At 41.7% G+C, this 17,603-nt stretch overlaps 1 protein-coding gene across 1 annotated transcript in view; it reads left to right on the top strand.

The window, feature by feature from the left end:
- PKD1L2 (polycystin 1 like 2) overlaps positions 1–17,603 on the top strand; it is a 38,625-nt gene that overhangs the window by 14,577 nt on the left and 6,445 nt on the right. The window contains exons 15-37 of the mRNA XM_051801862.1: positions 75–220; positions 696–890; positions 1,724–1,849; positions 3,225–3,362; positions 4,334–4,512; positions 5,303–5,429; positions 6,312–6,446; positions 6,871–7,096; positions 7,373–7,566; positions 7,990–8,220; positions 8,442–8,543; positions 8,759–8,937; positions 9,264–9,410; positions 9,882–10,081; positions 10,237–10,463; positions 10,988–11,201; positions 12,152–12,380; positions 13,143–13,374; positions 13,780–13,876; positions 14,299–14,439; positions 15,126–15,311; positions 16,158–16,485; positions 16,584–16,717. Coding sequence (XP_051657822.1) covers positions 75–220; positions 696–890; positions 1,724–1,849; positions 3,225–3,362; positions 4,334–4,512; positions 5,303–5,429; positions 6,312–6,446; positions 6,871–7,096; positions 7,373–7,566; positions 7,990–8,220; positions 8,442–8,543; positions 8,759–8,937; positions 9,264–9,410; positions 9,882–10,081; positions 10,237–10,463; positions 10,988–11,201; positions 12,152–12,380; positions 13,143–13,374; positions 13,780–13,876; positions 14,299–14,439; positions 15,126–15,311; positions 16,158–16,485; positions 16,584–16,717 — 4,113 coding nt within the window. The remainder of the gene's footprint in view (positions 1–74; positions 221–695; positions 891–1,723; positions 1,850–3,224; positions 3,363–4,333; positions 4,513–5,302; positions 5,430–6,311; positions 6,447–6,870; positions 7,097–7,372; positions 7,567–7,989; positions 8,221–8,441; positions 8,544–8,758; positions 8,938–9,263; positions 9,411–9,881; positions 10,082–10,236; positions 10,464–10,987; positions 11,202–12,151; positions 12,381–13,142; positions 13,375–13,779; positions 13,877–14,298; positions 14,440–15,125; positions 15,312–16,157; positions 16,486–16,583; positions 16,718–17,603) is intronic.

Genomic DNA, 17,603 nt, shown 5'->3' on the forward strand with positions numbered 1-17,603 from the left:
AGAGTCCCCTGTTTGCAGAGAGCAGGAGGTGTCTGGCTGCTCTCTGGTAGGTCACCCCCTCTTCCCTCTTTCAGATTCTCTCCTGGACTGCAGCCCGGATCCTGAACTCTTCCCAGCCTATCTTCCACTTGGAGAAGAGGAAGATAATTTTATTGTACATGTGACAATCACTGTTAGCAACAGCTTTGGTGATACAGTTCAAACAAATGCTTCAGTGAAGGTACACAGTGGAGTTACTTTTTTCAAGAACTCTCAAAATGATACCTAACCCATGATTCACTTTTGGAGCTTGTTCCTATTTTTGACATATCACTTTCTTCTGAATGTGCCATAATCACCATTTTCCTATCTAACAAAGACTATTCTCTGTGTGCTCAAGGCAGTCAGAAGTATCTTCCACTGTCCTTTTTCTAGGACAGAAGTTTAAAAGATGATCTATTTGGACATTGGGCAGCATAAGATTTATTTAGTGAGTCTGGAGTTACTCTGTAGGCCCCCAAAAATTCCTGCTTCTTCCCCAGTGCCCCAGTAAGAAAATCCTTCTCAGGCCATTAAAAATAAAACATTTAAAACTGGGAACATGAGGTTTTATGTCCCACTGTAGCTAAGCTGTCATCAAGATGATCATGGAAGCTGTTCAAAGGTAATTATAACAGTGTTGGCAATGTTGAGAGCATATCTGATTTCTTCATCAGGTCGGACCTGCAGATGGGATGGATGGGAACCTGACCCTGCAGGGCATGGTATCTGAGAAGGCAACCACCATCCTAAAAGATGGGAACAACAGCATGAGCCTCTTCCAGCTGTACAAATCAGTGACATCTGTCCTTAACCAGCAGACCCAAGAGGAAAGCTTTAACATGTCTTTGCAGAAAAATACACGAAAAGAGGTCAGCCAGACACTTGTTTTCTTGCAGTACAATGTCATATAATGGACTCTTCGTCTTCTTTGACAACTCTTAAGTTATAAAAAGCTCACATATCACCACCTGAAATCAATGGAGGTTTCAAGTTTCTAGCCTCTGTCTCAGTGTTTGGCACAGCTTTCAGCTATTTTCACTATTTGCCTACATAAATAATTTGTCTTACCAACCACCAGTAAAACAATTAATTCTCGTTATTGCATTAATTTAAAGTAGTTAACTTAAACCCAATTTTCCACAAACAAATTCAATATCATTAAAATGGCCTCTCCTGTGGGATAAATACCCTATCCAATTTTCCCCAAAAGCACTAGATGGCAGGTAATTTTCTCTTGGCCATTTCAGCTACCAGTTGACATTTCAGTTGTAAACTGATATTTGTACAGTGCTTTGAGTGCCTCAGATGAAAAGATCGAGAGAAAACGCAATGTATCCTTCAATTATGATTCATTATTTGAATAACATCAATCACACATAGCTCTGCTTTCTCTGCAAGTGACATTTACACAGTCATTCACATACATTAGTACAAATTCTCACAGGTAACTCTCCGTGCTCTTAATGGATGTGAAGCTTATGAATTCTCTGTGCTGGGAGGTAACATAAAATTCATGATTATACAATTACTGAGGCAAGTGGCATCATGTCACTGGGCCTAATATCAGTTCAAATGATCCTTGTTGTGGAGTCTTACTCTACATCATAATTTACAGCAAGCCTGGCTGTCAATATACAGCATTACTTGCACAGTCCTAATTAGTATCTTGTTGCTTTGCCTAATTATCCCTTTTCATCCCAAGCTCCGAGGGCTGATGCTGACAACTCTCTCTGCTGTTAATGTAACATCAATGCAGGCTGCTCTTAAGATGTCAGAGGTGTTGAAAGAAATCACTTCCAGGAGTGAAGAGCTGTCTGTCTCAGCACAGGTAAGACACAATTCATCTTCCATCTCCTCACACTAACAGTGGAGACTCTACTGCATCCCACTGACCTTGGAAGAGATTCAGTGCCTTACAGTTGTCTGTTCTTACCCATATTTTCAACTCTACCAGTATGTCTATTTTGACCAGGAGGGAATATATTTTGCTGTTCAGAGTAAGAAAATTCCACTCTCAGATGTTGTCTCAGCAACCTCTGCAATCCAGGCTATGACCATTACATTTCTCATATATTTTTTAGATAGAAACCTTAACTTTTAGTCAGAAACATGTTAGGATGTATGCTTTATCTTGTAAAGCACTTTTAGAACCCTGAAGAAAAACTGCCCAGGAGGGGTTTTTCTAGAATTTCCCACATTCATTTGTCCCTGATCCAGGCACTGCCCAAAATGCACACAGGCAAGCTGTCAGTGAGGCAGAAACAGGGCAGCACCCAGAGCAACTGGGCACAAATGTGCAGATGGGTCTCACAAAAGTATCTCTTGAATCTTATCTGGCACCATGACATTATTAGCAGATGATGCTATTTAAGCTCAAGGTGTGAGCACATGGGAGGAGAGAACAAACTGTCACTGGGGAAGTTTCCCAAACATGCAGGCAATAAAAAGAGCTATTCTGATTTCTGATCTATTGTAAGGTTGGAGCCAGGCAACGGCTTGGGAGCATTTCAGCAGTATGTGGTTGACTTTGGCAAGACAAGAGCATAGCTCAGGTTCAGCCCTCACCCTGCAGTGAGGCTGCTTGGAGTTTGCAGGCTGTGGGAATGGATGTGTCCAAGCTTGCAGTGAACTTGCCTGGCACCCTCACCATCCTGGGCTAAAAGCTGGCCAGTGCTTCCACAGTCACAAAGCAACCACTGGCTGCATTCAGGCACAAAATAAAAATTGTACAACTCATCCTGCTTTGGCACTTGGCACAAAGCCAAGGGTATCACTTGCTGGCAACTCAACAGGGTTTGTGGGAACTAAGATTGAAACATGGATGTGCTTGGCAATATACTGGTATTTTTTAGACAGACCACCCAAAAGTATAACCTAATTTACTACATTACTGTACATCCTAGCAGTATCCTTCCCCAGTGTTTGACAGACAAGCTTCCTTCAGATTTTTTTTACAGATGAAATCTGTATAAACAGGCTGCGTTTCTCAGGTCTGTATTTCATTTTAGTATAGCATCTGGTATATCATCTTTATTAGCATCAGAGGTATTACCCCAGCACAAATAATTATAGTAAAAACAGCCTTAGCCAGTAATAGTGCCATGAGATTACTGCTGTTGCAATATTCAGTAAATGACAGAAGTGTCTTCCCTGTCAGTTGTGGCACCAGCACATCTAAACTGCTCCCTGTGTTTTTCATGCAGGTGGAAGCCAGCAACACTCTGAAAGATGTCAGTGCTTCCTTGCTTGCTGTAAACCCAGAGGACAGCAGAGATGATCAGAACTTAAAGGAAGCAGCCAACCACCTATTTAATGCAGTCAGCAACGTCCTTAAAGCTTCTGTAGAAATCAGAGCTGCAAACTCTTCAGTGCCAGAGGCAGAACAGGTAATTTTGGTTTGGCCCAGTTTGTACTGGACTGTGTGTGAACATGTTTGCTTTTGAGAGGAGCTCTGCTGCCTCTTGTGTTTTTAAATTGGCACTGGGAAGGGTTCATTGAGACACCATGATGGACTTGAATATGAGAAAAAACATCTCCCCAGTTAGACCTGTTACCCTGAACGTTTGCTAACAAAGGGGATAGAAGCCTCTTAAGATTTGTTACATTTAAAGCTGGACAGGACAGGGCACTGGAACATCAGTGTATGACCTCTAATGGATGACAAGCATGTGAAGATTTTTTTTCAGCTTTGGTTCTATCCCCTCCTTTTACCCCTTAACTCAAGGAAGCCATAGGTATTCAATATTCCTGATTGCCACCACTGGAATCAACTCTGGGTCCTGCTTTCACTTTTCCAGAAAGCCCACTCTGATGCAACATGTTTATTTTGTCCTACCCTTTCCTATCTAGATGTGAATTGATCTGAGTGCTCCCTGGGCTGAACATACTGTAATTTCATCACTGCAAGGGAATAGGGCATGAAATAAATCTAACCAAGAGAAAAGGTTATGAACTGGTCAAGCTCCCCCAAGATAACACACTACTAACACACAATTGATATGTAATTAGGTCTTGCTTTTCCAAGTACCCAAACACTAAAGTGTGCAGCTAAAGAGCATTAATGCACAGAAGTGCACGAATATATTGATTGATGTCATGTTTGCAGTGCTTCAAACATCAATGTGTAGAAGTTATAAATAATAAAATATAAAAGTAGAATCTGTAAGACATTTATTTGCTGTCTGCAGTGTTTCAACTGAGAAACTGAATTGCTGATAGAATAACTTTGTCTGAGATTAAGAAGCACATCACCAAGTTTGTCAGCTTTGGAAGACACTGAAATTTAAAGGAAGCACAGACAAATGATGTGCAGCTTGATGATTCCAAGTACCTTTGTTGCAAGTTTCCTCCTCTAATCCTTTCCCAGATTTCGGTGTCACACCAGCTCCTGAGTACAGTGGAAAATCTCCAGAGTGCCCTCCTGTTTGGGAAAGCCCCGGCTGATGAACCTACAGTGCTCACCACTCCTTCTGCCACAATGTACACCCACAGGTAACAGCTGAGAGCTAATCAAATTTGCTCCAAATATTAATTCCACTGTGCTTAAATGGAACCACCCAACTAAATATTGTAGCACAATGACAACTTCAACACTACCTGATAGTGAGAACAGCTTGGGTTCCAGTAACATCACCTTAGAATTGCTCATGCTGTGTCTTCTTTAACCAGCAGAGAATTTACTACTATTTCCTGGGAGAGGCAGTAGTCACCTACCTTTGAAATGATGTAGAAAACTCATGTCATACCAGTTAAGGGTTTCTTTTCTTTTCCAAGTTGCCAATAATGACATGTTATATAGAACTGTAACCAGCTTGGCAGAAGCAAATGTAATCCTGAGGAGCCTGACAAGCATTCTCCATTCCTGATAATCACCCCTAAATTGTTCCCCAAGAGCTTGGTTTTCATCCCCCTCACACTGTGCATTCAAACCAAGAGCATGTTCACACAGAAACCACGTATGCCTTTCACAGAAGCACACCTTGGGCACAACTTCCTCTCCAGATATGCCAATTCCACCTCTTTTTTGATGATTCCATGGCAGTGTTATGTGCAGTACTATGTCAGGGACAGATTATTGTACAAAGTATTTACTGGCAGAGTTAGAAATAGTTTTGCAACTACAATATACTTGTGAAAAGAGAAAGCTTTTTCTCTAGTTATGAAGTCCATGTTATTAATGTTTGGTCTTTTTTTGGTGTGGTTTTTTTTCCCCCTTTATTTTCTATTTCTTTTCTTATTTCTGTTTTATTCTGCTTTGTTGTGTCCAACCCTAACTGGACAGATTACAAACAGAAAACATGGATGGCACATCCATTAACATCTCCAACTCCAGCTCTGCCAGCTTTACTCTCCCACCTGCTTCCTCTCTCAGTGTTTCAGGACTTGATGATGAAACAGTGGATATAAGGGCAAGTAAACAGCTTTTATCTGACTCAGTCTGATATTCAACTTACACTGCCAATATAATGGTTTTAGAATCTTTTCTCCTTTTACAATGAACACACGAGCACACAAGTCATCCCTCCTGTCATGACAATAATTTGAAATATTTTTGGTCGAAGAAGTCTTCATTTATCTTAATTGCATGAGGTTGTTTCAGCAAGCTAAGGAGGACTGAAAGCTGAACTTCCCCATCTGATCATCCCCTCACAACACTTACACAAGCAGAGAAGGCAATGGAATGAATCAATACCTATAAATCTATTTGCTGTTTGTTTACACCTTATGCTTTGAGGAGGATGCAACAGCTCAGAGGCCGTGTCACATTCAAACTAAACTGCAGCAGCCCTCCTTCATCCCAGCTAGAAATACATACTCAGATCCTGCAGGAGACAAATGTCCTGTAATAACACATTTCCTAATCTGAATTAGGACATGGTGGTTTTTTTCCTCAGAACAATAGACAGTATGTAATTGTCATATTTTTATTATAAATTTTCTAAAGGCCTCTCTGCTTGATTTGACCCTCTGAAGAGAGCCCCATAATACCTGTAATAATTTTTTTTTCATTGTATCTTTTCCAACTCTGCTAAAAAAGGGTTACAGAGTATGGAAACAGTAAAGATTGTTGTACACATCACTTTTCAGAATCAAAATAATTTTGAAGGTTTGTGTTGACCTACCTTAGGGATAAGGTAGATTCTTATTTAGATCTGAATGCAGACAAATCTTGAAAGTTCAGTTCTGTTTGGGTCTGAGCTCAACCTTTCACTCTTCAGCAATTTAGCGTAGGAATATAATGAAATATTGACAATATCTCAGTTGTCTGATTGTTAATGTTTTGCTGACAGATGGTGAGCTTTGCTGTGAACCCCTTTTTCTCCAGTGACACCAGTTTTGACATCAGTGGAACAGTGGGGGGTCTAAGTCTTACTGGTCTGGATGGCTTGATCATACCAGTCAGCAACCTCAAAGAGAACATTGAAGTAAATCCACTATTTTCTATCCCTCTCCCTCTTTTCCCATTTTTTCCTTTCTCCATTAATGAACTGTCATTTGTGTTATCATCTTCTGTAAGGTGAAAACAAATGCTGCAGTGTAGATTACATTAAATAATGGGATGATGTTGTCTGCATTTGTGATGAGGGGATTTGTGTGATGTGATGAATGAAATAACAAATATTTCTGTCTTTTCTTAAAAAGGAGGTATCTTATCCTTCATTTAAATGGATGTGAGAATGAATGTTTTCAGAGGTTAGCTGACATTAGCAAGAAAATTACTTTGAAGCTGATATTTTTGCTGGCCCTGCTTTCCTGATGTTATGAACTAAGATAATCTAGCACGTGGCTGCATGCTAGGAGCAAAGTGCTTTGCTGTATTTAAACCTCTGTCTTTCTGTTTAAAAACAGATCATGTTACCAAGGCTTTCATCAGCTCAGGAAGATAAGATTCTGTTGAATCTGGGCAATTACAGCACTTTCCAAGTCAATGTTACCTCAGAAAACACATCTATAGTGATCTACCTGGAATCTGAACACAACATTCCACTAATACTCCACTTGGGGTACGGTTATCACCCAAATGAGACTAATTATGATATGAAAAAACATCTGTTCTCTAAGAAAGCTGCTGGAGGTAAGATAATGTTTAGTGACCCATGAACTTGCAGAGTGAGCCTTGCCCATGAGTTCAGATGTCCAGCTGGAAAGAAACCTCTCCCAGGAGTTTCAGTCTGTCGTGCTTCAGGGCTCCAGTCTCTGGTGTGCAGTGTTCACCAACAGGAGAAGGGAGTGGGCTGCTTTGAACAACGAGTTGCTAAGAATTATTTCATACCTGTTTCTTTGGTTTATTTATTAATACTTCTGAATTAGCATTTCTCCCTGCATTGAAACAAAAATGTTTGTCTTCAAGGTGAGACAAACACCTGGGTTCTTAGCCCGGAAGAACTCATTTTTGGAGAAGGAACCTACTATTTCATGGTTTTGCAAGATATGGGAATGGATTCCAAAGTCTATGCTGGGCTAACCATAGGTGTCACTTGCTTTGCATCCCGCTGTGTATTTTGGGATGAGCGCCAGGGGAGCTGGAACAGCTATGGATGTCATGTAAGTCGAGCAAAACAAAACAGTGTTTCTGTTACACACTTCAAAGCCAGCCCTTATAACCACCACCTTGTAGTGAAATGATAGCACTGAACTCACACCTTAAAACAAGACCATTCTGAGATGTTTTAATAAACTGAAGAAGTTTAGTCATATTGAACTAAGCTTCAAATGACATTTCCATTTCTATTTCTTGGGATGAACTTCCAAGAAGAAATGAAAAATTTTGACAAGGCCATATTATGTTATAATGCCTGTTACTGGCTACATATTAATGTTCCTTATTGGAATTTGAACTATTCTTTTGTGTACAGCAGTTCTCTGCACTAACTCACCAATCTCAGCACTGTCTTTTCATTTGCTTGGTAAGCCATCTAATATTTTAAAGCCAGATGTTTTATTGGGATTCTTTTTTGTGGGTTTCAGGTAGGACCAAAAACAACTCCTAGAAGCACACAGTGCCTGTGCAACCATCTGACTTTCTTTGGGAGCTCCTTCCTTGTCATCCCCAATGCCATAGATGTCAGCAAAACTGCACAGCTATTTGGTACATTTGTGGACAATCCTGTGGTGGTGACAACTGTAGGATGCATCTTTCTGATATATGTGCTCGTAGTTATTTGGGCTCGAAGGAAAGACATTCAGGATGATGCCAAAGTAAGTCTTCAGCTAATAAAGACTGAATGTATTTAGGCCAATTCCCACCATGCCAAGGCTCTGTTAATAGGAAGTCTTTAACTTATTCTACTCCCTTCCCTGTAACTCTGTTTACTGGTAAGTAAACGTTGTTCACAGGATGAAAAATTCCTGCTCACAGCTTTCAGGAATCCACACTTCCAGACCAGCTGACACACTGCTTGTGTTGTGTTGCTCTGCAGGTGAAAATCACAGTTCTGGAAGACAATGACCCCTTTGCTCAGTATCGGTACCTGGTGACAGTTTTCACAGGACACCGCCGTGGCGCAGCCACAACCTCCAAGGTATTCGTGGCACTGTGGGGGGGAACAGTTTGTGCACCCATTTAGGGAACTGGATGAACAATGGAGTGCCTGAGGCTGTTAAACAGGACAGCTCAAATACACCATCTAAGCCAGAAAGTCCTTAGGTTTGATGGAAGCTGGAGGAGTATTCCAGAGGAATAATCATACGTAGGACCGGGAAGTGCAAGTTTTCATTGTGCCATCTTATTTTCCAGGTGACTCTCACCCTCTGTGGAATGGAAGGAGAGAGTGAGCCCCACCATCTAACTGATCCTGATACACCTGTGTTTGAACGTGGAGGAGTGGATGTTTTCCTTCTCTGTACCTTCTTCCCTCTTGGGGAACTGCAGAGTATTAGATTGTGGCATGATAACTCAGGGGACAGCCCGTCCTGGTAAGTGGAGATCTGAAGATCCACAAATTTTTCTTTATAATGATAACAGTTTTCCTTTTCTAGCACTTGAGAATTATCCTTCCTAAAGTTCTAGAAAGAAAAGAAGTGTTAGTTTCTCATTTTTGCTGGTGAATAGGTCAAATCATAATCTAAACTGCAGGACCAGGAGTGCTTCCCATATCCCATGTCCAGTATAGGATGGGATGTGTTCTGTGCCTTACAGTTTAGACACACCCTAAGAAGCCAAAGGCCAGAGTTTGTCCTCCAGAAGTTCTGTCCAGTTCTGAATTTCACATGTGATTGTGCCCTGTATGTTTTTCCAACAGGTATGTGAATCGAGTGTTAGTCCATGATCTGGCATGGGATCAGAAATGGTACTTCCTCTGTAACTCCTGGCTAGCCATTGATATTGGAGAATGTGTCCTAGATAAAGTGTTCCCAGTAGCTACAGAACAGGACATGAAGCAGTTCAGGTACATTTTATTTTATGGACATTTTTAATCTTGATAGCAATCAATCTAGAAGAGCAAGCATGAAAAAGAAAGACCAAACCCCTAGACAAATGTCTTTCTAGTGCTCTGAAAGGGCTCTGAACAAGGAAAAGAGGAAGGATACAGTAATACCACACTGGAAATATTGGTGTTAAAGGATAGCCTGACAAGACCTACAGAAACCCAACATCTTCTCTTATGTGTAATTTCCTTAACAATTTAAATAGAAACTGCTCATGATTTACTTTCCCTCCATGGTGTGGGCAAAAGGAAAGGACATAAGTAGCTATGACCACTCCATGCAAATCAAACCACAATATTTGGTAATTTCTCAACGTTATTAATCCTTCTGACAGTACCTGCAAGCATGATCAGGTCAGGACACTGAACTACAGTTTTGTTCTTTCCTCTCCTTTCTAAGCATCCATTTGATTTCCCTCTCCTCCTTCCCAGCAATCTGTTTTTCATGAAGACCTCCAGGGATTTCCAGGATGGGCACATCTGGTACTCTGTTTTCAGCCGCTCCCCACGAAGCTCCTTCACGCGCGCCCAGCGCGTGTCGTGTTGCTTCTCCCTGCTGCTGTGCACCATGCTGACCAGCATCATGTTCTGGGGCGTGCCAAAGGACCCAGCCGAGCAGAAAATGGATCTGGGTAACAAACCTCACCATTGCTTGGCCAGGGAAATAGAGAGACAGCAGAATGTAGAAGCGGGAGAGTTGAACAAATGGGCTTTTTCACAAGATAAAGCGGATGGTTTATTTTTCATGGGGTTCTTTTTCCTCCTCCCCTCTGTTTGACCTTGACAGGTAAGATCGAGTTCACATGGCAGGAAGTGATGATTGGCTTTGAGAGCTCCCTCCTCATGTTCCCCATCAACCTGCTCATTGTGCAGATCTTCAGGAACACACGACCCCGGCCAGCCAAGGAGGGGAGACAGAGGAAGCCGGGGAAGAATGGCCGAGTGTCCCCAAGCGTACCCCTCACCCCAGAGGTCACCCAGGCTGCCTCGCTCACTCCAGAGGCTGTGACAAAGGCAAGTCCCTGCGAGTCCTGCACTGCCCTCTGGTGCCACGCACTACCGGCTTCCCTGGCTCCACAGCACAAATGTTCCCTGTCAGATGCCCTTCAGCCAGTCTGAAGAGAAAAGCCAATTGCCACGGGTGCAAAGCTCTCATTTGCCCACCTAAATGCCATCCACGACTTTGTGAAGAGCTGCCTTTGTACGTCCCAGCCCTTGCACAATTACTGGGCAACCAAATCACTGTGTTCAGGGGTAAAGCAAACACTAAGCAAGACGGTGAAGATGAAAGGTATCACAGACCCCATCTTTCTCAGCTTAGGTCCCCAGGCAGGTAAGCTGTCCTTTTGAACCCTGAAAGCCGTCTTACTGAACTCACTGAAACCTGCTCGTCACATCCAGCAGTGTGGGATGTGCTATTCTTATCCATTCTGGAGATTTTAGCAATTGGTGCAGCTCCCAGCCAGTGGTGCTGTCAGATCACATCAGCTTAAGCCACTGCAGCCAGAGTCACTGCTGTGTTGCTCTGTCTTCCCTAGGACATAAGAAGAATTGCCAACTCACTCCTGAAAGTCCTGAAGACTCCACCTCTCACCTCAGCATCAGATCTTGGAAAAGCAACAAACATCAACTCCCTTCTGTCATTGGTTGAGGACATCATCTGCCAGCAGAACAGAGCTGGGCAAGGGTTTTATGATGGGAGCAAGAAGGATGGCCCTCTAATTGTCACTTTAGGTTCTATGGATATGCAAGGTACACAACAGACTGTGAAATGCCCTCTGAAGCCTTTGCAGTGAAAATGAGGACAGCACTGGATGGGATGACCCAAGCTCTTCTTACATTCTGACTCAGAGGCAGTTACAGAATTACAGAGCAGCTGAGGTTAGAAGGGATCTCTGGATTCCACCACTCTGCTCAGAGCAGGGGCAGCTGGGGAAGGATTGCCCAAGATCAAATCCAGTCAGGTCTGAATGTCTCCAAGGGCAGAGATTCAGCAAATTCTCTGATCAACCTACTCCAGTGTCCAACAGTCCTCACAATACTCTCCTGTTCAGAAAGTATTTCCCATATTTTAATTTGTGCCCATGGCCTCTTGTCCTTTCACTGTGCACAACAGAGCACCCACTGAGTAAAGACAACTGTGAAATCTCTATTTCTTACACTGTAGAATTAAATATTTGCAGTCTGACTTGGGAGCAGGATCAGTATCTACCAGCACAAAGACTCATGAATATCAGTTGTTTCACAGTTTTTTAACCTGTATTTTTTTCCTCTTGGTCTTGTGCTGTTGTTTCTTTCAGTTTGACTCTCAACTCAGGCATTTATTTATCTTCAATTAAACAAGAATATATGAGTAAACAATCTAACTGATTTCACTGAGACTCATATTTGTCTTTTCTAATGAGTCTACCAAGCTACTAATTGCACAGGGAAACTATGAACAAATTAACAGTTGATCTGATCTAACTTCTCTATTAAGGTTTTAGGACCTGTTTAACTAAGTTGCCCTCTGGCAACAATTCCAGCAGAAGAGTATTAAGCTCTAGTACTAAAGCTGGTTTTACACATCCCTTGACATGTTACTCTTCACTTTGTCACATTCATAATCCTTAGCTCCAGTTCTACTACCCTTTGTACTGAACACTATTTTAATCTAGGCATAGTTTTTCTCAATAGGCAAATAAATAATTCTTTGCCTGCAGAAAAAACAAGAAGTCCAACTCCAGAGAAGAGAATTTGTGAGCGACCGAAATACAGTGATTACAATCGCTGCTTGTACACACAACTCCAGCATGTGGAGATGGAGCTGGAATTACTGGGGCCCCATAAATTCCAGGTGCCTCAGAGTTACACACAAGCTGTTCATCAGGTTCAGCACATGAAGAACCTCCTGGAGCCCCGAATGTGCTCGTCAGCGTCCACCAGTGAGGGGTAACCTGCTTCTCATCTCACTCTCAGTATAAGTAAATTCATGAGTTCAAAATTGGTCAGGATGACAGAGCCCAAATAATTACTGCTTAATATGTGCTAGATGACTATTATTATAGCTGTAAAAATAAGTCTTACTATTATACCATTGTAGAAAAGAAATTTCCACGCACTGTGAACTGCAGACAAAGGCAATAATGACAGATCATTGCTCTTTGTTATTTTTGCCTCCAAAATGGAAAGTTACAACACAATGCCACATGATAGTAAAGGGCTGGGATAATCACCAAGCTCCAAAGTCACAGAAGTCTCTTAAAATGTATGGATAAAGAAAAATTAATAAGCAGACAAAAATAGTGCAGTGAAATATGATAATTGAATTGGAAGAATCGAAAACAATTGCTCTAATTATCTCCCTGGCCTTTATGCTGATCACAAGAGACACATCCAGCAGCTTAAATACACTCATGGTTTTCTTTGTCAATAATTCTACTGGAGTTTCAATTATGCATAAACTGAGGAGTAAATAAGCCCATCATATTTATTTTGATTTTAGCTGATCTCTGCACACTTCCTCTCATTTTTGCTCACCCTTTTTTTGCTATCCATATATCCTACATAGCTGCATTAGTTAAAAGAAGTCAGAATATTTTGATTGAGGTTTTAAATCATAAGATGTTGCCTGTTCCCAGTGGACTTGATGGTTGTGATTTTGGTTCCTGTTCTACCACAGACTGATGTTTTCTCTTCTGGTTGACTCTCAAGGTGGTCCCTTACTCCAAACTTCTCCGGTGATGACAAGAAGAGCATTTCTTCCAAAGGACTGCCCTGGTGGTTTGTGTTCATTGGGTGGTTCCTGGTGGCAGCCACCAGTGGTGTGTCTGGGTTCTTTACCATGCTCTATGGGCTGCACTATGGCAAGGAGAACTCCATCAAGTGGCTGATCTCCATGGTCATCTCCTTCTTGGAAAGTCTTTTCATCACACAGCCCTTAAAGGTGAGATCCTCAGAAATACAACTGGCCAAGATCAACTCATCTACTACCATTGCAGGAAGACAGTGTAGCACGTTCTAAAGAACCACAGGATCTAAGGTATAAAATGAGAGGCCTTTGCCCTTTACAAAGAGTTAGCAGCTGGTTTGCAGAGTTCTGTTGTCTTTTGCTGACATTACCTCCATTAGTTTCATCTCCCTTTTTTCATCAGGGTTTAATAGGTGATGAGGTTTCTGAGCAGGGAAGATGTGTCACTGTGCACTGTTCTCTTGTTTAAGGGCTTCAGCTGCAGGAATTCAACAGTCAGAGAGCAGCTGTTCTCTGCAGTGCCTGGATCCAAAGGGATCAGTGGCCTGCACTTCTTTATATGAAATGGGCATATGGTGAGTTATAGCTGATTCTTTCCAGGTGCTGGGATTTGCTGCTTTTTTTGCTCTGGTTCTGAAGAAGGTGGAACATGAGGATGTAGAAAACCCAGCTATTGATGGGCCTTTATCTGCACCAGGTAAGTGCTGGTAAAGTGAGATATTATTAAAGAAAGTGCAGCATTCTCAAGCTTTTGGAGTGCTTTATGCATAAATGTGTGACTCAGCTCAGCTGAGAACTTCACTGGTTATCTTTACATACCTGAATCTTAGCTGCCAATGTTAGCAGAAATCACTAAATCCACAGGCATTATGACTACCTACCTACCCATCAGCATTCTCAAGATCAAGTGGAAGTGAAAACAAACCTAAATAACTGATTTTGTGTCAGCTGCAGAAAAAAATAAAGACCACAGTATGTATAGGTTGGATAAATCCTGCAGAACTGTTTCCTAAGGGAAAGCAATAAATAGAAATGTTTCCTTTGAATGTCCAAAGAAACAAAAAGCAGGACATGGATGATCTGTTTACTAATCCCAGGGTTTACTGCTCTCCCTCTCAGGTGATTCACACCCTCTCTTTGGAGCCCGAAGGGACAGCAGAAGCAACATTTACCGGCCACCTCCTGCAGCTGATGTGGAAAAAATGAAAATCAGCTGCATGAAGGAGCAGAAAGCATTTGCCCTCATCCGAGAAATCCTGGGTATCCATACCTAGATTACTTGCTTTATTCAGTAGTACTCATCAGTACTTTTACAGCAGTGAAAATATTGTTCTCTTGGGTGACAAAGTTTTGGCACATCTTCAGCTTTCTGCCAGCCATTGTGATGTAGAGACAGGCTGTTCTGTGGCAGCTGGAGCTGCAAGGAGGTGGGAATGTTAGCTGGAGGTAGAAGTGTGGCTAAGTCTTGATTTTATGGTAAAGAAACACGTCACAGACACATGAGAGGTTAAAACAAAAATAGGATAGAATGACGAGATCAACAGTTAAATGAAGTTGAAGTCAAAGAGCAGAGGAAGGACATCTTTCTAAAAGCAGTAGTATCTATAGATCATGATTTATACTCTTGTTGTATTTCCTCTGAAATCAATGGCAAAAATTACCTCAACTTCACTGGGAACAAAGTTAGGCTACTTATTTTATTTAGAGCTGTTGAACTGCTGTTCAGCCTTCCCACTTGTTTTCTTGACTGCTGCTCACATTCCGGTTGTGAAACAGTTAAACTGCAGCAGCTCGTGCACATTTACTAGCACTGGTCACTCAGAGTCTACAAAGCACCTCCTTGGCCTGACAGGTGCTGACAGCAGTAATCATTCCTGCAGTGTGTTTTGAACAGCATTGTTAATTCAGATCTCACATGTGCTGTCTCTTCCTGTTTTGTTTCCCAGCCTATATTGGGTTTTTATGGATGCTGTTACTGGTTGCCTATGGGCAGAGAGATCCCAGTTCCTACTATTTGAACAAACACATTGAGGACAGCTTTACAGCTGGATTCCATGATGTCTACAGTTACCAGGATTTCTTCACGTGGGCAAACACCACCTTACTCAAAAACCTTTATGGATCATATAAAGGTGAGGAGTCACACTGTTTCCCATCAGCTTGCCAGATTGTGAAGCATAATCTTTTATACATATCCCTAACTTTCACAGGTGTATTTGAGTGGAGAAAGAGATGTCAGAGTACAAGGCTAGCATGGATTCTTATAATATGATAATATGAATACTAGTGGATAACAAAACCCCCACAGCTTGATTACAGGTCAAATGTGCCCTGATATTTTTCTTGTATTTAATATAAACCAAAAATTCTGCACTATAATGCTGTATTTTTCACATTTTACATTAGGTACTGCACATATTCAGAGATATGCCTCAGTTCTACACAAGCTGCTTTCCATAACCCAGAAAAGAGAATGGCAGACAGGTGGCACCATAAAGCTTTTCTCAGGAGAGTTGTTTGCATCAGGGCTTGGGTCAATGTGAAGGCAAATTATGCAATATCACCGTGTTTTCTCTATGTAGCCACATGCAGAAAAATCTGACCCATTTTCCAGCTCACATTTAAGGCTAAATACTGAAATACATTAGCAGAGTTGTTCTTTGGACATGACAGGCCACAGGAACACTGCATAAAGCTACTCTGCTGTGGGAGTCAAAGTGAGTCACTTTTCTCCCCCAGGCCTCATTTTCCTTCTGTATAAAATACAGATGGGTAGTGATACTGAACTCTGGATGTTCTTTAAGAACTCAGTTCCAATCAACATGAGGGTTTCATTTCCATGACTATTTTGCTTACAGTGTTTCTGAGAAAAGAATATATAGCAAAATATTAACGCATCAGTGAATCATAAACGAAATGAAGAAATATTATTAGTTCTGCCATGTTGCCAGTGCTGCTCTTTTCCATCTCCTGTTTAGGATTCATTACAGATGGCAATTCCAAGCTGGTGGGGAGTGCTCGAATTCGCCAAGTAAGAGTGAAAGGAGACACCTGCCCTATTTCTCCCAAACTCCAGCATGTAGTTGAGGAATGCCATGCTCCATACTCCCTACAGACAGAAGATACAGCAGTTTATGGGGAACACTGGAATTCTTCAGTCTTTGATAACTCCTCTGACCTGAGCTCAGCGTGGCAGTATCAGAGTCAGTCCAAACTGAGAGGGCAGCCCAGCTGGGGTAAACTGGCCACCTACAGTGGAGGGGGATACGTGATTCACCTGGGAACTGATCCTGGGAATGCCTCCAGGTACCACTTGTATTCTTGGAAGTTATCAGTGTCTCCTCCCTGTGATACTGTCTCTGTCCTGGATGAGTTGGATCACTGGCTTTACATTTTTTTGGCAGAATTCTCCAATACCTTTTCAACAATGTCTGGCTGGACACCTTCACCAGAGCAGTGTTTGTTGAATTTACAGTCTACAATGCCAATGTGAACCTGTTCTGCATTATAAGCCTGATGTTTGAGAGCAATGCTTTGGGTGAGCATATTTTTTAAGTTACACATTTGTGAAGACAGCAAGCAGTGCACCTATAGAAGATGGATTTATGTGTTGTCAGTGTGTTCCTAGTTCTTTATTCAGTAAACAGAAGGGTTTTAATAAATCTAATCATGACAGAATCAATGCAAATTATATAAATCATTAAGGAAAAATGCAACATCACAGTAATACTGACCAAAATGGAATATCTTATGTTTGCTTATGCTGTGGTCACCTGCTGATGAAGAAAACATGGCACTGAAACTTATCCTCCAGAATTTATAGAAGAACAAGAAAAAATTATGTTTCCTAATCTCTTTAGCTAATCAATACAATATTAAGACAAAAAGTACAAATAACAGTCTGTCTTTTTTGTTCCAGATGACTTCCAGTATATTGCTGTGTAATCATATAATACATAACCTGGATACAACAAAGAGAACAGAGAAACCATATTCTGGTTTAATGGCCATAAAAAACATTTGGTCTGGGAGCAGCCTCCCTCAGGTCTGGCCCGGTGCTGGAAAATGCCAAAACTGACTGCAAAACTGAGCTCATGTTCCTTTTAGAACAAGATTCAGCTTTACATCTCCAAGTCCCCCTGCTACAGTCCTGCATTTGCAGTCCAATCCAAACTCAGCCCTGCTGGGATTAGTGTTGTGCTATGACACAAGACAGCACTACCACTGAAAGCCACTGACTGCCTGAAATGCCTATTTGAGGAAAATGTCAAAGAACACTTAGAAGGTTACTCATATAATCAAGTCTAAATCTCAGTTTGATAGTTGGAGTCACGCTCACATTGATGTGAAAGCAAGTACAGAAGTCTGACTGGTGAACTGAGTGTTGGAATGAGAACAGAGAGGTGTGACTGTCAGAGCCCTGA

Source organism: Manacus candei, unplaced genomic scaffold (assembly GCF_025592945.1).
Source record: "Manacus candei isolate 608988 ecotype Guabito, Panama unplaced genomic scaffold, ASM2559294v1 h1tg000053l, whole genome shotgun sequence".
NCBI classification, from domain to species: Eukaryota; Metazoa; Chordata; class Aves; order Passeriformes; family Pipridae; genus Manacus; species Manacus candei.